Source organism: Squalius cephalus (genome assembly GCF_949319135.1).
Source record: "Squalius cephalus genome assembly, chromosome: 15".
In the NCBI taxonomy this organism is placed as follows: Eukaryota; Metazoa; Chordata; class Actinopteri; order Cypriniformes; family Leuciscidae; genus Squalius; species Squalius cephalus.
The window spans coordinates 5,573,950-5,589,158 of record NC_137136.1 but is presented as its reverse complement, the minus strand read 5'-3'; the positions used below and the strand labels follow the sequence as shown (position 1 = coordinate 5,589,158).

Below are 15,209 nucleotides of genomic sequence, written 5' to 3'. Positions count from 1 at the left end.
TCAATAATTTTATCCCTTAAAACTCATATTTGATCACCAAAATTGCATTTTTAAGTGTTTTTTCCTTGGAAAAAAAAAACTTCAGGCTTTAAAATAGCTTGAATTTACTCTTTATTTTACTATTTACTCTACACCCTTGCCTCATTTAGTATGCGGTTCTGTGAATATGCTATTAGCCCCGCCTCCACTCACTCACAGCAGCTCAGAGATGATCACACCTGATTGGTTACAAGGTAGATTGTGTTTTTCACTGCAGTTTTAAGGAGAAAATACTCAGCAATGGTGTTGACTTATAAATTTACACATGGTTTGTCTTAAAGAATTTAAAAACACCACTGACATAAACAATATTAAAACCTTGATTTTCATCTCAAGGGGACTTTAATGTTTAATATTTATTAATTAATGTCTGACATTAGTACACAAATGTCTGCATTTAGTATACACATAGGCCTACACCCAATTCATTATAGGCTATAAATATTATAGAATACGACTGCTGAGATCCATCAAAATGACTGACTGACGCGATGCTCAGCCAAAACAAAATCTATGAAAGCAATCCATGAACATCAAGACTGTCTGTGAGTATACGTTTGATATATATATATATATATATATATATATATATATATATATATATATATATATATATATATATATATATATATATATAATTTATTTATTTATTTATATATATATATATTTTTTTTTTTTTTTTGTATCGTAGCCTACCTTATACTTACTGGCGTCATTGAGAATCAATAATCATTTGTCAGGCGATGTTTCACGTTAGAGCCGTTTCGTAGGCCGCGTAGCCTACACCTGTCAGTGATAAAAGCACACAGCGTCGAGCAGTTAACGGATGCCTGTCTGAAAATAATCCTGCACTCGAATGTTAGATTGTGTTCGCCCTAAGATTCAGGTAGTTTAATGCATTGTAATTTTTCCACTTATTTCTGTTTCATCAAAACATCCCACACGCAGCGGTTTGGCGCACTCTCCCTTCAGATTTTGCACGATTTCGCCCGGTAAGCGTTTTTGTGATTTTATTTCAGTCAGTTTGTGTATCTAAGCATGCTTAAGTACATACTGCTACCGATGATGAGTGTTGTTGCAACACCGTCGGTTTTAAAAAACAGTAACAGGATGAAATCACTATAGTCTGGACCACATATAAAAGGCCTTAACATCATTCACGAACAGCCACACAATCTTTTAATTTACATACTAAAAAACTAGAAATAGCATGGCTGAGCGGACTAGGAGGAGTGCAAGGCTTACCAATGTAGCTTGGATTCACACTAAATAATGAGACCATGCAAAATGTGACTACAGAATAGCCACAGCCGTTTTATTTGCTCTTGAACTGAAATGTTTTTTTATATTTTTAACATTTTGAACTAAAATGTTTTAAAAGAAATGGTGATGGAATAATAATGATTTTAAACCAGTAGCCTACGAGTGAACAGCACAATAAATATAAACAAAATTCTTCAAAATCCTTTTGTTTTCAAATTTGTTACAAACCTAGGTATTGGGTTAGATTATAGCTCACCAATCTTTAGTTTGTACCTTATAATTCAAATTGTAGATTTCTAAACTACATTAACTTGTAGCAGATAGCCTACATATGCTAATGTTATAATAAATGTTTGAGACTGTGACACAGAACAAAACATCTTGTGTAGATCTGTTCGCCTTTCAATACCCATATCTCGTTGTTTCTAACAGCTGTGACCTTACATACTCATCCTGTGACTTCACACCTCTGTGCATTTGGATAGATGTTTGCTTTTGTGCATTGGGAGTTAGTTTTAGTTTTAGCATACATTATGTTTCAAGACATCTAAATATGCTAGTGATCACATTTTAAACATATATCCTGTGTTTGCACCATTTTGCAGACAAAATGATCCGTTTGTCTGTATGTTCAGAACATGTGCAAAGTACTTACAGCATCACAGAATGATGCACTGATCCCCATTGAGTTGTTTATAATAATTTCTTGTTTTATTGGGTGAATATTGTTCTTGTACGCTGATTCATGCATTATTAACGAGACAAATGAAGATCACATTTTAGAGCATGATTGTTGTCTTTAAAGGAACAGCTGCTTGGAAATGTGTGTGCCCTCATAAAGCCTGTGTAATGATGATATTGAGGCATTTCATATAGATACGAAACAGTGATTCAACACTGGTTGGTCTCAGATCAGAACTTATACATGTTGCTTGGTATACCTTAAAAATATATTTTAAACTCCAAAGCTAAGGCTGCTAAGCTCTTTTATTAATGCTAGAACCAGGTGTCCTATTTGGAGACACACTGACACCACTAGAAGGGTGTGCTTTTTAACTCTGTGCCAGCATATGCAATAGATAGCTCATATTTCAGTAGCCTATTTAACTAAATTTGGTATATTCTAACTCTTAATTTATTACTTAAAGCTTAATTTTAATAAAAAGCCCCCCCATGAATAGCTTCCACCCAGTGTCACCAATGGCAGAGCTTGGCAGCTGGCCTGTTTGGAGACTCTGTGTGCCCTCAGCTGCCTCCAGAAGTGACAGTCGGTTCTCTGTATAGACTATCTGACTGTTGGAAGGCTGGAATATTTGAATGTCACTGGGGGAGGTCAGCTGTGGCTTGAGGAGGGGGCTGGTCAATTGGGGTTAATACATGCCTCTGCAATGGAGCAAGTGGAGACTTGCATTAATATTGGTGGCCAAAGGGCCCTTTTTGAGGCACCAGGGCCATCTGTACACCAGTTTAAATGGTATAGTCCAATTTGAACACCCCTCCATATTGAGCTAAAATGGAAGTGCCTCTTTTGCAGTGTTTGCTGGGAAGAAGAAGTACAGTCGGGATTGGGACTTTGAAGAAAGCAATCTGAAAAGGTAAGAGGAGCTGTGTTCTCCAATGGCCCAGGCCACTAATGGATGGATGGGTTCATAGGGATGTACATTGGCCCTAATGCATGCCTGTATATGGATTTTTACAAGTCTTGCATGGTGTCTGTATAGGGTGAGAATAGATATCATGGTTAGCATGAACAAGGAAATATGGAGGGAGCTGCTAGGGGGAGCTATAACAGGGCAGACAGCTGGCTGAAAGTGATCTACTCCAAATGGGCTGTAGACTTTTTCAAATACTCACATTGGTTGGGAAAACAAAGGAAGATGTTGATTTGTTGTGCTTTGGCTTGCTAAAGATGGTCTGCAATTGTTCTGTCTTGATCCCTTGGCTGCTTGTCCAAGGGAAGTGTCCAATTTGACATGCAGTCAATGCTGTACAAAAGAAAGAGGAAACATGTTCAGGATGGTCCCTGGAGACTAAAACGTACTTAAATGTACAAAAAGGATGTAAATCATATATATTATTGTGTATTTATGTGATTTTACCAGGTCATTTTGACATATTAGCTTCTCTGAGTGAACTGATAGAGAGCTTTAAAGATGGCCGCTCCTTGGAGTGGTGAATGCTGTTGGGACGGCTTACTTCCTGACTTGCTCGACACTCTGGAATTTTTATCTCTGTGCTCAAGCATATAAAACTGTTTTCAAGTTAAACTGCAAGAAAAAGAGTCATCTTTTACAATTAAGTAATAATCAGAGTTATGGTTACTAGTATTGCTGACTTGAAGAAACCTTTAGGAGATCATGTTCCAGTCTTAACTAAGTGAGTGTGGAGTGTAAACACTCTAACATCAACTGCTTTTCTAGTTAAGACTGGAGTATGGGAATAGTTAAGCACACAGTATGGACTAGTCTCAGATTAGTCTTGCCAGAGAGTCATCAGGGCCCTTGTCTAAGTTCTGTAATGGACTAATTAAGGCAGCCCAGCTTTTTATTATTTATCTATCAATATAAAGCTTACAACATTTTGTGATTGGGCTGGTGTTGGTGCAAATTACCTATTAACCCTTTCAGTGTTGATCATATTAATCAATAATAAATATATGTGTCTTTTCTGTTGGAATGGAGGAAAGTTGTGTTAAATTAAAATAAGTGAATAATATATTATAAACTAAAATGTTGTATGTTTATATATTAACCTAATCATATTTGCTTACATAGAATAAGGCATAGAGGAACTGAAAAGGTTAATATTAATCAATAATCATTCATCTTTTGATTTGATTTGTGTCTTTCCTGATGGAAATGGAGGGAAGTTGTTTTATTTTTGAATAAGTGAGTTATTCAGTTAATATAAATAAACCTAATCATATTTTTTTACACAAGATATGGCATAAAGATGAACTGAAAGGGTTAAATACGCACTGAAAGGGTTAAATACGCAAAAGGGATGGTCATATTAATCAATGATTGATCAATAGAGGGAAGTTGTGTTATATTTAAATGAGTGAGTTATTTAGTTCATATAAATGAACCTAATATTTGTTTACACAAGATAAGGCATAAAGATAAACTGAAAGGGTTAAATACTCAAAAGTGATGATATATTAATGAATGATAATTTATCTTTTGATATCATTTGTGTCTTTCCTGTTGGAAATGGAGGGGAGTTATATTTAAATAAGTGAGTTAGTTCATATAAATGAACCTAATTATATTTGTTTACACAAGATCAAGCATAAAGATGAACTGAAAGGGTTAAATACAGAAAAAATAGAAAGGATGGAGGATGTAGGTGCAACTTTGTTATTCATATCCTAAAACCATCCAGCATTTAAAGGGTTAAAATTTAGTCCTCCTGGGGGCATTCACAGTCAATTTCACTTTGTCATTGTCTGGTGTCTTTTTTTAAATCAGAAATCTCAAAATGTAAATTACTGCCCCCTCTGGATGGATCAGGAACAAGGGTCTGTGTCTCAAATGGAAAATATGAACAGTAAATATGCTTTCATTTAGAGTTGCATGCATCCCCTTTTTTGCTTAATAAATAGGTCCCCTAAGCTCTCAGTACAATACCATTACAGTCATCAGACACTAAATGAGTTTTAACCCCTAAAGGCAGCTGCACATCATCTACTATCACATACTATAATTCTGCTGTGAAGTTTCATAAGCTCTCTTCTCTCATAGACTACTGAACTACTACTAATTTTTGTCCCATACACTAAATCCTGCAAGTGTAAATGTTAAAGTTCCCTGTTTGAGGATAGTTGTTTAACTTGAATTTGACAGCAGCATGCAGTGTCTGTATTGTGATGGTCGGTTGCCCTCCTAAAAGTGCTTTTTAACAAAAAATAACTTTTATATTTTATAGCTCGCTATACTACAGCCATACTACTTTACAATTATGCCACAATATTCTTTTGAAAAGTTATATTATTTAATTTGACATCAAAGAACATTAGTAAATTGTGGATATGTCACTGTAAAATTGCTTAAAGGGTTTAGTTCACCCAAATTTTCATCATTTACTCACCCTCAAGTTGTTCCAAACCTGTATGAGTTTGTTTCTTCTGTTGAACACAAAATATGGTATTTTGGTATTACAGAGACAGAAATGGAGCTTCCATATTACTGTGTTAGCCTTTAAAAGTGATTTGAGTTTTAACAAAAATGAACTTTTATGTTTTTAGGGCCATATAGTTTAGCATTCATAAAAGTATGCCATATAATATTCCTGTGAAGTTATTTTGTTCAATGAGTTCTAATGTACTTTGACATCAAAACACTGATAGCTTGTTTATGTGTCACTGTTTAATTGCATTAATAACAGGGCTCAGCAGCGCCCAGCTAACAAAAATGTGTTCGAAGAATGTTTTACAAATGTTTTTCTTTATGCGAATACTAAGGAAGCATTCCATTTGAACATTTTGCAAACATGATTGGAATGTTACTTTTGAATGTTCTCAGAAATAGTAACATTTAAAAAAAGATGACCATCCATCTAAAATGTTTCAGGAAAAAAGATCCATGAATGATGTTTTTGTGTTAATTTTATTTATTAACATCATTAAAGACCAGATGACTTTGAACGAATGTTCTATTAACGTTGCTGGAAGAACGTTCATTCATAACTCTGAGTGAAACTTGCCAGAACGTTAGCTTAAGTTCGGAGAATGTTTCCTGTTAGCTGCAAAAGTGTCAAATGGAATATACTGTATATTTACAAAAAAAGACCAGGTTTTTAGTTTGCAACGGTTGCTGTTAATTGCCACACACCTTTGCTGGAAACCAATACCATACTGTGTGAAATATCTGATAACATTCTAATTGATGCTATCAAGATTATCACTAGTCATTATTGCAATTGCAACAGATAACTGACCTGAAACTCTATGAATATACTTTGCTAAAAGTTCTATGCTTTTTTCCCCCCTCTGTTCTGTCACAGGTACTTGGAAGAAAGAAAGAAAAACAAGATCTCCATTTGGGACATCCAGTCTTTCTCACTGCAACGTAAGAGTTCATTTTCCTGTCTTAACTGGTTACAGGTGACACTCATTCACAAAGTTAAACACAGTGAAAATGTGACCTTTTCCTCCAAGCATACAGTGCATATTATTTTCTTAGCTATTCAGTGTAATCTGCCGGCACTCTGTTTACAAAATGAGCCCACACAAAGCCCAGTTCACACCACGCATCTGTCATGAACTTGACTCTCTTACAGCTGTTCAAATGGCAGCTGACACGCACAGTTGCCCGACCGCCTCTCCTTTCTGCGTATATTCATCCTTTGTTTATGCTTTAGTGGTTTTCTTCTCACTTAACCAGATTAGCCACAACAGGACGTACCTGCTTCCTGAATTTTTACACACGGCCTCATTCATGAAACACGAGCAGAATGAAGAAAACATTCTTATGTATTTGTTGCATTTAAATAAATGCAAGAATTTTTTAATGATCTACTGCACAGCCCATAAACTGTTTTTCCACATACTTTTTGACTCATGCATTAGTATTAGACTAGTCAACGTCAGAATTTCCTCTTTTTCTTTTTTTTTTATATAGGCAATCTAAATGTTCTCTAATTTACTCATCTGCTCCTACTAGTTATTCATTCGTGTCTGTAAGTGACAAGATTCAATACTGAACTTGGCAGAGCGCATTGCAGCCATTTTCCATGCAGGGTGTGTGCGTGTTCTTCAGAAAGGGGATTGCGGAAAAGCTGCATGCTTTTTTTTTCCCCCTTCTAAACCAATCAGCATTGCTGTGGTATGAGTCACTCCCACACCCTGCCCTTTTTTTGACAAAGAGGGAGGTGCTGTTTCTCAGACCGGACAGTGAAATGGTGGCTGCTTGTACAAAAACAGCAGCAGCACCATTAGGAACTGACAGCTACAGACGCATTTAAAGGTAAGATTCATAGTTTAGAACATTCTCCTGCTTAAACGTGTATCCTGTGACATGAGTGTGGAATAATATTGCTGCTTCATCTAACCGAATATGTTTAGCTGTTCATCTAACCTCCCTCTTAAGCTAATTGTGTTAGCCTGTTTACAAGCCATTCATTCAGTCTAGAAACCTATTTTAGTGACTGACAAAGATAAACTGCATGTTATACAAAAAACTCCATTTCTAAAATCTTTTTGTTTATAATAAAGAAAACATGAGTAAAGCCATAAGCATGACATCATTCATTATGCCATGTGGTTTGATGGGAATGTCAAACCTAACGTGCTTATCAACTGTATTGTTTTAGTTTTGAATTACTAGTTTGTTTGTGTGTTTGTTTCTGTGCAAACCGGTTTTTGATTACTACTGTATATTGAATAACCCCTTACTTTGTGAATAAGAGTCAACACTTAATGTGAACTTCCTTTCTGAAAGCACAAAAACCTGTAAATAAAAATGTCATGTTATATACAATTTTTAATTTTTTTTTTATTTTTTTTTTTAAGTTTAGATATTTTCTACAGGTATGTCCCTGGTGTGAAAGTTAAATTTTAGTTACTTATTAGGAATTTTTATTATCATTCTGGACACGGCAGATTCAGAACTGGACAGCAACCTTTTACGGTCATAGAAAGAGAAAATTATTCCAAAACCTACGGCCTACATGAACAGCTGCCTTTTAATGTAGAATCTAATGGTCATTGAACCTTAAAAGAGATCAATTTGGGACACTCTACACAGGCAGCAACTCAAATAACAACCACAAGAGACAATTCAAAGTTATTTCCAATAGAGATTAATGTTAGCATGTTGCTATTCTAACAGTTGATACTCTAATATGCGTAAAAATACAAAACTCTAATATGCGTAAAAATACAAAACTCACACAAATTAGTCAAATTCTCCATTTTGAAATTTTGCATTGAACTATTTGATAGTTTTCAGTATTGAATGAAATGAAAGTTTACATTTAAAATATAGATTTATACTCAGTTCAAAATTTAAATATTTAAAATAAAATAAAAATGTCCAAGGAAGCATGCCAGTTGTTGCATGTTCAGGAACAGGAAGTGTTGAAATGGAATTATGGTCTTTTCTGTTTTTATTTAAGATAAAGTAAAATATATAAGAATATGTTTTCCTTTCATTTCAGAATCAGACAAGACTGAAAGACTAGAAGAGCCAAAGTCCAAGATTCAGACCCATCTATGGCAGACAAACAGGAGATCAAAGCGACTGCGGTCAAAGTGCTGTGCTATGTGGAGAAAATCTCCTCCTTCGCCTCCTCCATAGATCCTCTCTTTGGGATTGTGACTTCAGTGGTCGGGGTCGTCAGGAAAGGCCTCACGGAAGAGGAAGACCATGAGATGGGCAAGGACTTCAGGGAGATCCACGAAAAGCTGGAAACCATCTCAGAGAAGAACAAGAAGGTGCTCCGACAGATCCGCATCGATGAGATCAATGAGAATTTCGGTAAACATGAGGAAGTCATCAAGCATCAGTACGGTGCTTTCAACACCATGTTGGAAAGAGTAAAACTGGACCCTGAGAACTCAGATCATCACATGAAGGAGTTTGTGAAGATCTACGAGAAGGATGGGAGCGACATGAGCTTAGATGTGTTTTATCGTGGTGTGAAGGGATCCGCTCTATTTGGGAGACCCATCCTACAAGTGTACCTGGAGAACTGTCAAAGGAACAAAAAGGTGATGGAGGCCCGCTGCTCTCACCTGGCCCACCTGTTTTACATCGGTCTTATGGGGCTGATGGCCTACTACGCCGTCAGTGAGGATGACGAGGATGAAGTGAGAGACAAATGGGGCCCGAGGGTCATTGAGATTCAAGACAAGATGCTAGAAGTTCTGAACCAATGCACTGAGGAAAACTGAAGTCACATTGAACAACTGCTGAGACAAATCCGTTTCATAATACGCTTAAAGTTTTAATGTCACAAGCAATCTTGAATAAGGAAGTTTCAATAAATCATGTGGGGTGTAAAATAGGTCATTCTTTCTCTGCTTGCCAATGGACTTTATGATGCAATCTCTTCTTGAAGGGATAGTTCACCCAAAAATGAAAATGATCACATAATCTGCTCAACCTCAAGTGTATATGACTTTCATCTTTCAACTAAACACATTACAAATACAGTTATATTACAAAATATCCTGGCTCTTCCAAGCTTTATAATGGGAGGAAATAGAGCCTGAGTTTTTGAAGCTCCAAAAAAAGTGCATCCATCCATCATAAAAGTAATCCATACCACTCCAGGGGGTTAATAAAGGCCTTCTGAAGCAAAGACAGGATGTTTTGTAATATAACTTAGATTGTGTTTGGCTGAAAGAACAAAGTCATATACACATACAGTAGGATGGCTTGAGGGTGAGTAAATTATGGGATAATTTTCAAAAACTATCCCTTTAATACTGTATATCACAGCTACAAATGTTTTTAAAGAATATTAAGCATGTTTTGGTCATTATTGTGACTGAATATATTGTAAAAATATATATTTCTAATGATGTGAGTCTTTGATGTGAGTTACACATTACGAGTTATTATATAATTATTTGCTTATGTTTGATTATTCTTTGCACAATAAATGGATATATTTTTTCTCTCTCTCATATGGCAGTTAGTCTTTGTATTTGTCATGTTATATGACCAAATGTGATTTCTGCCATGTCAATTCATGATGTGATCACTAAGGACAATGACTGCAGAATGCAGGTGAATATGGAAATTGCTTTGATTTGCATTAAATGCAAAGTTGTCAAAGTTTCAAAGGCAGATTGCTGTGGTTGCTGAGTCTAATCTAAAAAAAAAAAAAACATTTTAAAGGAGGATTCTGAGTTCAAGTTAAGTTTAATCAACAGCATTTATGGCATAATATTGCTTACAACATCCACTTCTTTCTGGGTTATAAAGGGGCACTCATAAAGGAAGTAAAGACGTTTATGCACTCACTGTTGCAAGTATACTCGCCAGACTTAAAAGTATGCATGTTAACATGATTTAATGTGAAAAATCTCTTATTCTGTGTAGTTTAGTGCTGTCAAATTGATAAATCACATCTAATATAAACATTTGTGTGTGTGTGTGTGTGTGTATATATATATATATATATATATATATATATATATATATTATATACACATGCATATATTATATAAACAAAGTTTTATGTTAGAATCGATGAATTGCAATTAATCAATTTGACAGCACTAATATATATGTGTGTATATATGTATACACACACATGTATATTAACAAACTTGTTTGGTGCGATTAATTGTGATTAATTGATTTGACAGCACTTTGATTTGATTAATCGATTTGACAGTGTAACCCCTAAAAAAAACTACAAATTATGATTTCAACAGCTTTACAGCTCAAATAAAGTGCACATTGTAACAGAATTAATGTAAGAGCTTTTAAAATAAGCTTTACATTTCTGCTTGTAAATCCTCCAAATTTACCCCCATTAAAAGTTCCTTTGCTAATTTTTTAAAAGAAAATAAGGAACAAACTTATTCTTGCAATAATCAACATTAAGCCACAAATGCTGATTGAGCCATTGATTCCTTGTAGATAAGTATTTTGAATAGAATTTGTTTAACTCTTAGATTGTGATCTGTTTCCTTCTTCAGGTCAACTCTAAGATAAGAGCTTAATACAGTCCTCCTCCAGACACAATGGCTGAGATCTTCGAGGACCCAGAGAAGCTGAAGAGGGGCCTTGTGAAGGTTCTAGAATGTGTGGCCACCATCTCGTCAGCAGCAGCGGTGGTCAATCCCATCTTCGGCGTGGCCGGCTCTCTCATCCGGGTGGTGCTGCACCACGTGGACGATGAAGACATTCAGAAACTCAGACGGGAGTTCGGCAGCGTGAATCGAGCCCTGGATGATATTTCGCAGCAGAACCGTCAAGCCCTGCTGCAAATCAAGAAGGAGACGTTGGACAGACAGTACCACGAGGTGGAGGAAAACATCCGCAATCAGTTCCGCAAATTCATGGAGATCGTGGAGGCCAAGCCGGAGAACATGCAACGCAAGAGGGAAGATTTCGTCGAGAGCTTCATCAACGACAAAGATGACCAGAACATGTACACGCTTTATGAAGGCGTGATGGGGAAGCGCAAACTCTTCAGCCAGCCCATTCTGGAGGTGTACATGAAGCATTCGCAGGGTGACCAGCGCGTCATGGAAAACCTCTGCACGCGACTCGCATACCTGTTCTGCATCGGGTTCATCGCTCTGATGGGCTACTACGGCATCATTGGGGATGACTTGGAATCTCGGAACGAGGAGTGGGAAGAGAATATGAAGAACGTGCAGGTGAAAATGCAGGAGGTGCTGAGGAGATGCAAGTGATCGTGATGCCTTTCTGCACAACCAACGCTCTCTATTGCACTCGTGCTTTGTCCTGTAATGGACTTCATCGACCTGCAGCATCTAATGCATCGTTATCCTCCTGGTCAACAGGTTATGCTGACGGTCACACAGTGATGCCATCTCATTTCCTGTAATCTCTGCTTCTTGTTTTCGTTTTTTAATCACATGATCACATTTCTTCATGCCTTGCCTCAGTTTAACACTACATGACGAACATAATTCACACTAATCTACAGAATGCTGACTGTGCTTCTAAAAATATTATTAAAGTTCAAAAGCAGTGTCACCTTGAAAATTGTCTTTAAAAAGCTTCAACACTACATAAATATAAATAAATATAAAGTATGTACACTGAAACTATCTATCTCTCTGTCAGTCTATCTATCGTCTATCTGTCTTTCTATCTGAAACTATCTATCTGTCAGTCTTTCTATCGTCTATCTATACAAATGTTGCAAAATAAAGAGTATACAATTTTCTGTCTGCATACTAAGATCAAAATTTCTGTCTGAAATGTTCATGTTTATGCATTTTTTGGCATACTTAAATCTATTTAGTAGTAGATTCGAGTATGCATTTAATTGTATCGTGTGTCATTAGAACAGATTATCAGAGCATATATTTTAATATAAGAAGTGACATCTAAACTGAAGATCTCTTTTTGCATTCCTTTGACCCTTTTATTTGGGATAAATAAAGCACCTGATGTGCTTGCTATACTGCAACCCGATGTACAGTGCTGCACGTTTAGTCTGACACGACTGAAGTTCATCTATAATCACGTATCTTTTAAATGTATCCGTAAAGCACTGGCATATAAATGCCACTATAATTCTGTTTCATGTTCTTTTTGAATGTCTCAAGGATTGGAGCGTTACCTTCCCAATCATTATTAAAATACATTTTCTTGTAATTCAGTCTTTGGAATGCTGTTGCACTTGTAACGCTGTACAATATTGTTACATTTTTCAATAAAGATACAAGGAAATATTCCAAGTTGTTTTGACTCAAATTCATTACATACAGTATATATATATATATATATATATATATATATATATATGTATGAACTTTTTAAGTGGGTATATTCCTGTGAATTAATTAGTTAATCTATATACATTTAATTTAAAGATATATCCATGAGAAATACACATAAAATGTTTATGTTATTGAACTAAAGGAAATTACAGTAGATGAGGGGACTTCTATAGTGGACTGTTTTTACTTGTTACATCTACTAATTTATTTTTCCTGCATTTCATTATAAAGCAATGCTGAAATAGTCCAATTTATAAACAATTAAAATTTCCGGAAGTTGGGAACCCATGTTGAACACTAAGTGTATGCTATGATCTTCCGCCACTAGATGGCAGTAAAAGAGCACAATCTGAGCTTTAGGCCTCAAAATATGAATAGCCTATTAGCATACTGTGTGTTTAGAATCTACACATTTTTAATGTATATAAAAACAGCATGCGATATGCAGTTATAAACATTTCAAATTGTAGCACGTTTGAACACTCACATGTTCTCACTACGTTGTTATAAATAAATCAGCTTGATTTGCATTGTTATTTCATTCATTTTGTGTATAAATGTTAAATAAATAAATAAATAAATAAATAAATAAATGTACTGTACGTTTTCGTATACATACGTCAAATGCAGCAGACATTAAATATTTTTCCATTTCAGACTTTTATCTATACTAAAATAAAAAATGTATCTACATTGAAGGGATTTTTTTTTTTAATCAGAAGAATATTAACATTTTTAATGATCATAACAAAAATACTTTTTGCCCACACAATGTTGTAGTTAATAATAACATGTACCAGCAGCAGCTGGACTTTGCAAACTAACTTGCCAAATCTTGATCCCTTGTTCTACTCAGTGAATGGTGGAATCATGTTAAAATTAACTAATCTAATCTAGTAGCTACAGGTAATAATGGTTATGAAATAAAGTAGGGCTGTGAAACGATTAATTGTGATTAATCATATAAATAGCGATTAAAACAAATACAAGTTTGTTTTTAACATAATAAATGTGTGTTCTGTGTATAATTATTTTGTATAAATACACACACACGCACACGCATACGTAATCAAGAAAATATGTTATTTATATAAAAAAGGATGCGATTAATTGCGATTAATCGTTTCACAGCCCAAAAAAAAATTAGTGCGTTGTCCTTAATTTCATTTAATAGTCCATAAACGTTAATAAGATTAACTTTACCCCGTGTTACGTCACAGAAGACAGCTCTTTAGTCATTCACGTCATCATCAAGTCGACAGGCAATCATATGGACTCGTGATTCTAAAGGAAAGAAAGAAAGAAAGAAAGAAAGAAAGAAAGAAAGAAAGAAAGAAAGAAAGAAAGAAAGAAAGAAAGAAAAATCAATTAAAAAACGGTCAAAATGTAAAAGGAAGCAGCAATGATTTGGCATTTTACTTGGGGAAAAAGGAAACTGCAATGAATGGATGAATCGTGCAACTAAGCCAGTCTTACATTACGCTTTCAGAGCAAATAAATGTGTCAGTTTTGTTTTATTGTGTTGTTTACCTAGCAACTATTTTTGTTTGGTGTACTTAAATCACGTAAAAAATATCGTGATACTAATAAATGTGAATGGTGTCGTTGAAAGCTTTGAAAAAAAAAGAGAGAAAAGGGGAAAAAAAGCTTAGACTTTAGATGTAAAACCTTGTATAACTTCCCCATGTCACACATTCTGGTCTCCCTGTACTATAATCAGAATCACCATATTCATAACACCTTCATAACACCTATAACACCTTCTCTGTTGGGTCTCATGGGAATATGTCATCATGTTCAGCATGCATCCATGTATGACGCATTCAGACACAAGGTCACACGTACCTGACTTATTTCCAAACGTTTATTAGTGGATTGTTAGAAAATAAATGTACATCCACCACTTGATTTACCTAAATATATGGCTATACAGACGAATGTGATTTCCGTCTTTTCGTTCCTTTTATCTTCGTTTGATTCATAATATATGCATATGGACCCTCCTTCATCAGCACACGCTCAGAGAAGAGCACATTTAAGCACAGAGCAGCTATTATCAAGATTTTCCCCTGGATTTTCCCATATAATATAATTTTATATTATATAGCCTATAACATCATACAATATAAAGCTAGTTAAGCTCAAATATATTATTAATGTGTGTGAAATACCTGCCATCCTTGTGTGGAAAATATCTGCGCATGTTTCTTGTTGTCCACTTGAGCTGCTCCATGTTGCGCATTGCGCGCAATATTCCTCTTGATGAACAACCATTACGCGCTAGTTCTCTCTAGAAACAACACACAACTCTTCTATCTTTTGTCAAACTATGAATAAAACGCAAAGTACAGCCAACCACGTCAAAAATGAGACATTTACCCGACTGTTGCCAAGGGCTTTCCAAACCAAAATCATCCTAACGCATCCTCAGCGCGCGCAACTCTCTCTCTCTCGCGCGCGCCCTCGCGCT

The 15,209-nt window shown here is 35.5% G+C and overlaps 1 protein-coding gene and 1 long non-coding RNA gene across 6 annotated transcripts; one reads left to right on the top strand and one right to left on the bottom strand.

The window, feature by feature from the left end:
* The first annotated feature begins 2,837 nt into the window (after positions 1-2,837).
* On the top strand, positions 2,838-12,695 carry rpz (rapunzel). Of its 5 annotated transcripts, XM_079893702.1 has the most exons (4): positions 2,838-2,897; positions 6,307-6,371; positions 7,118-7,268; positions 8,461-9,590. In XM_079893702.1, the coding sequence occupies exon 4, from the start codon at positions 8,516-8,518 to the stop codon at positions 9,194-9,196; it is 681 nt and encodes a 226-aa protein (XP_079749828.1). In that variant the 5' UTR covers positions 2,838-2,897; positions 6,307-6,371; positions 7,118-7,268; positions 8,461-8,515; the 3' UTR covers positions 9,197-9,590. The 5 variants fall into 5 exon arrangements, with proteins under 5 accessions (XP_079749828.1, XP_079749831.1, XP_079749829.1 ...); XM_079893705.1 differs by lacking the exons at positions 7,118-7,268; positions 8,461-9,590 and adding an exon at positions 10,958-12,689; XM_079893703.1 differs by lacking the exon at positions 7,118-7,268.
* On the bottom strand, positions 2,894-14,991 carry LOC307171831. Its single transcript, XR_013823605.1, has 5 exons — positions 14,911-14,991; positions 13,943-14,023; positions 3,402-3,533; positions 3,157-3,287; positions 2,894-3,015 (listed from the first exon to the last, which is right to left on the bottom strand). It is a non-coding gene; the product is annotated as an uncharacterized lncRNA (long non-coding RNA).
* Between the last annotated feature and the right edge of the window lie 218 nt (positions 14,992-15,209).

What these genes read in the sequence shown, in the direction of transcription:
- rpz (XM_079893703.1), top strand. Translation starts at nt 8,516, where the DNA reads ATGGCAGACAAACAGGAGATCAAAGCGACTGCGGTCAAAGTGCTGTGC.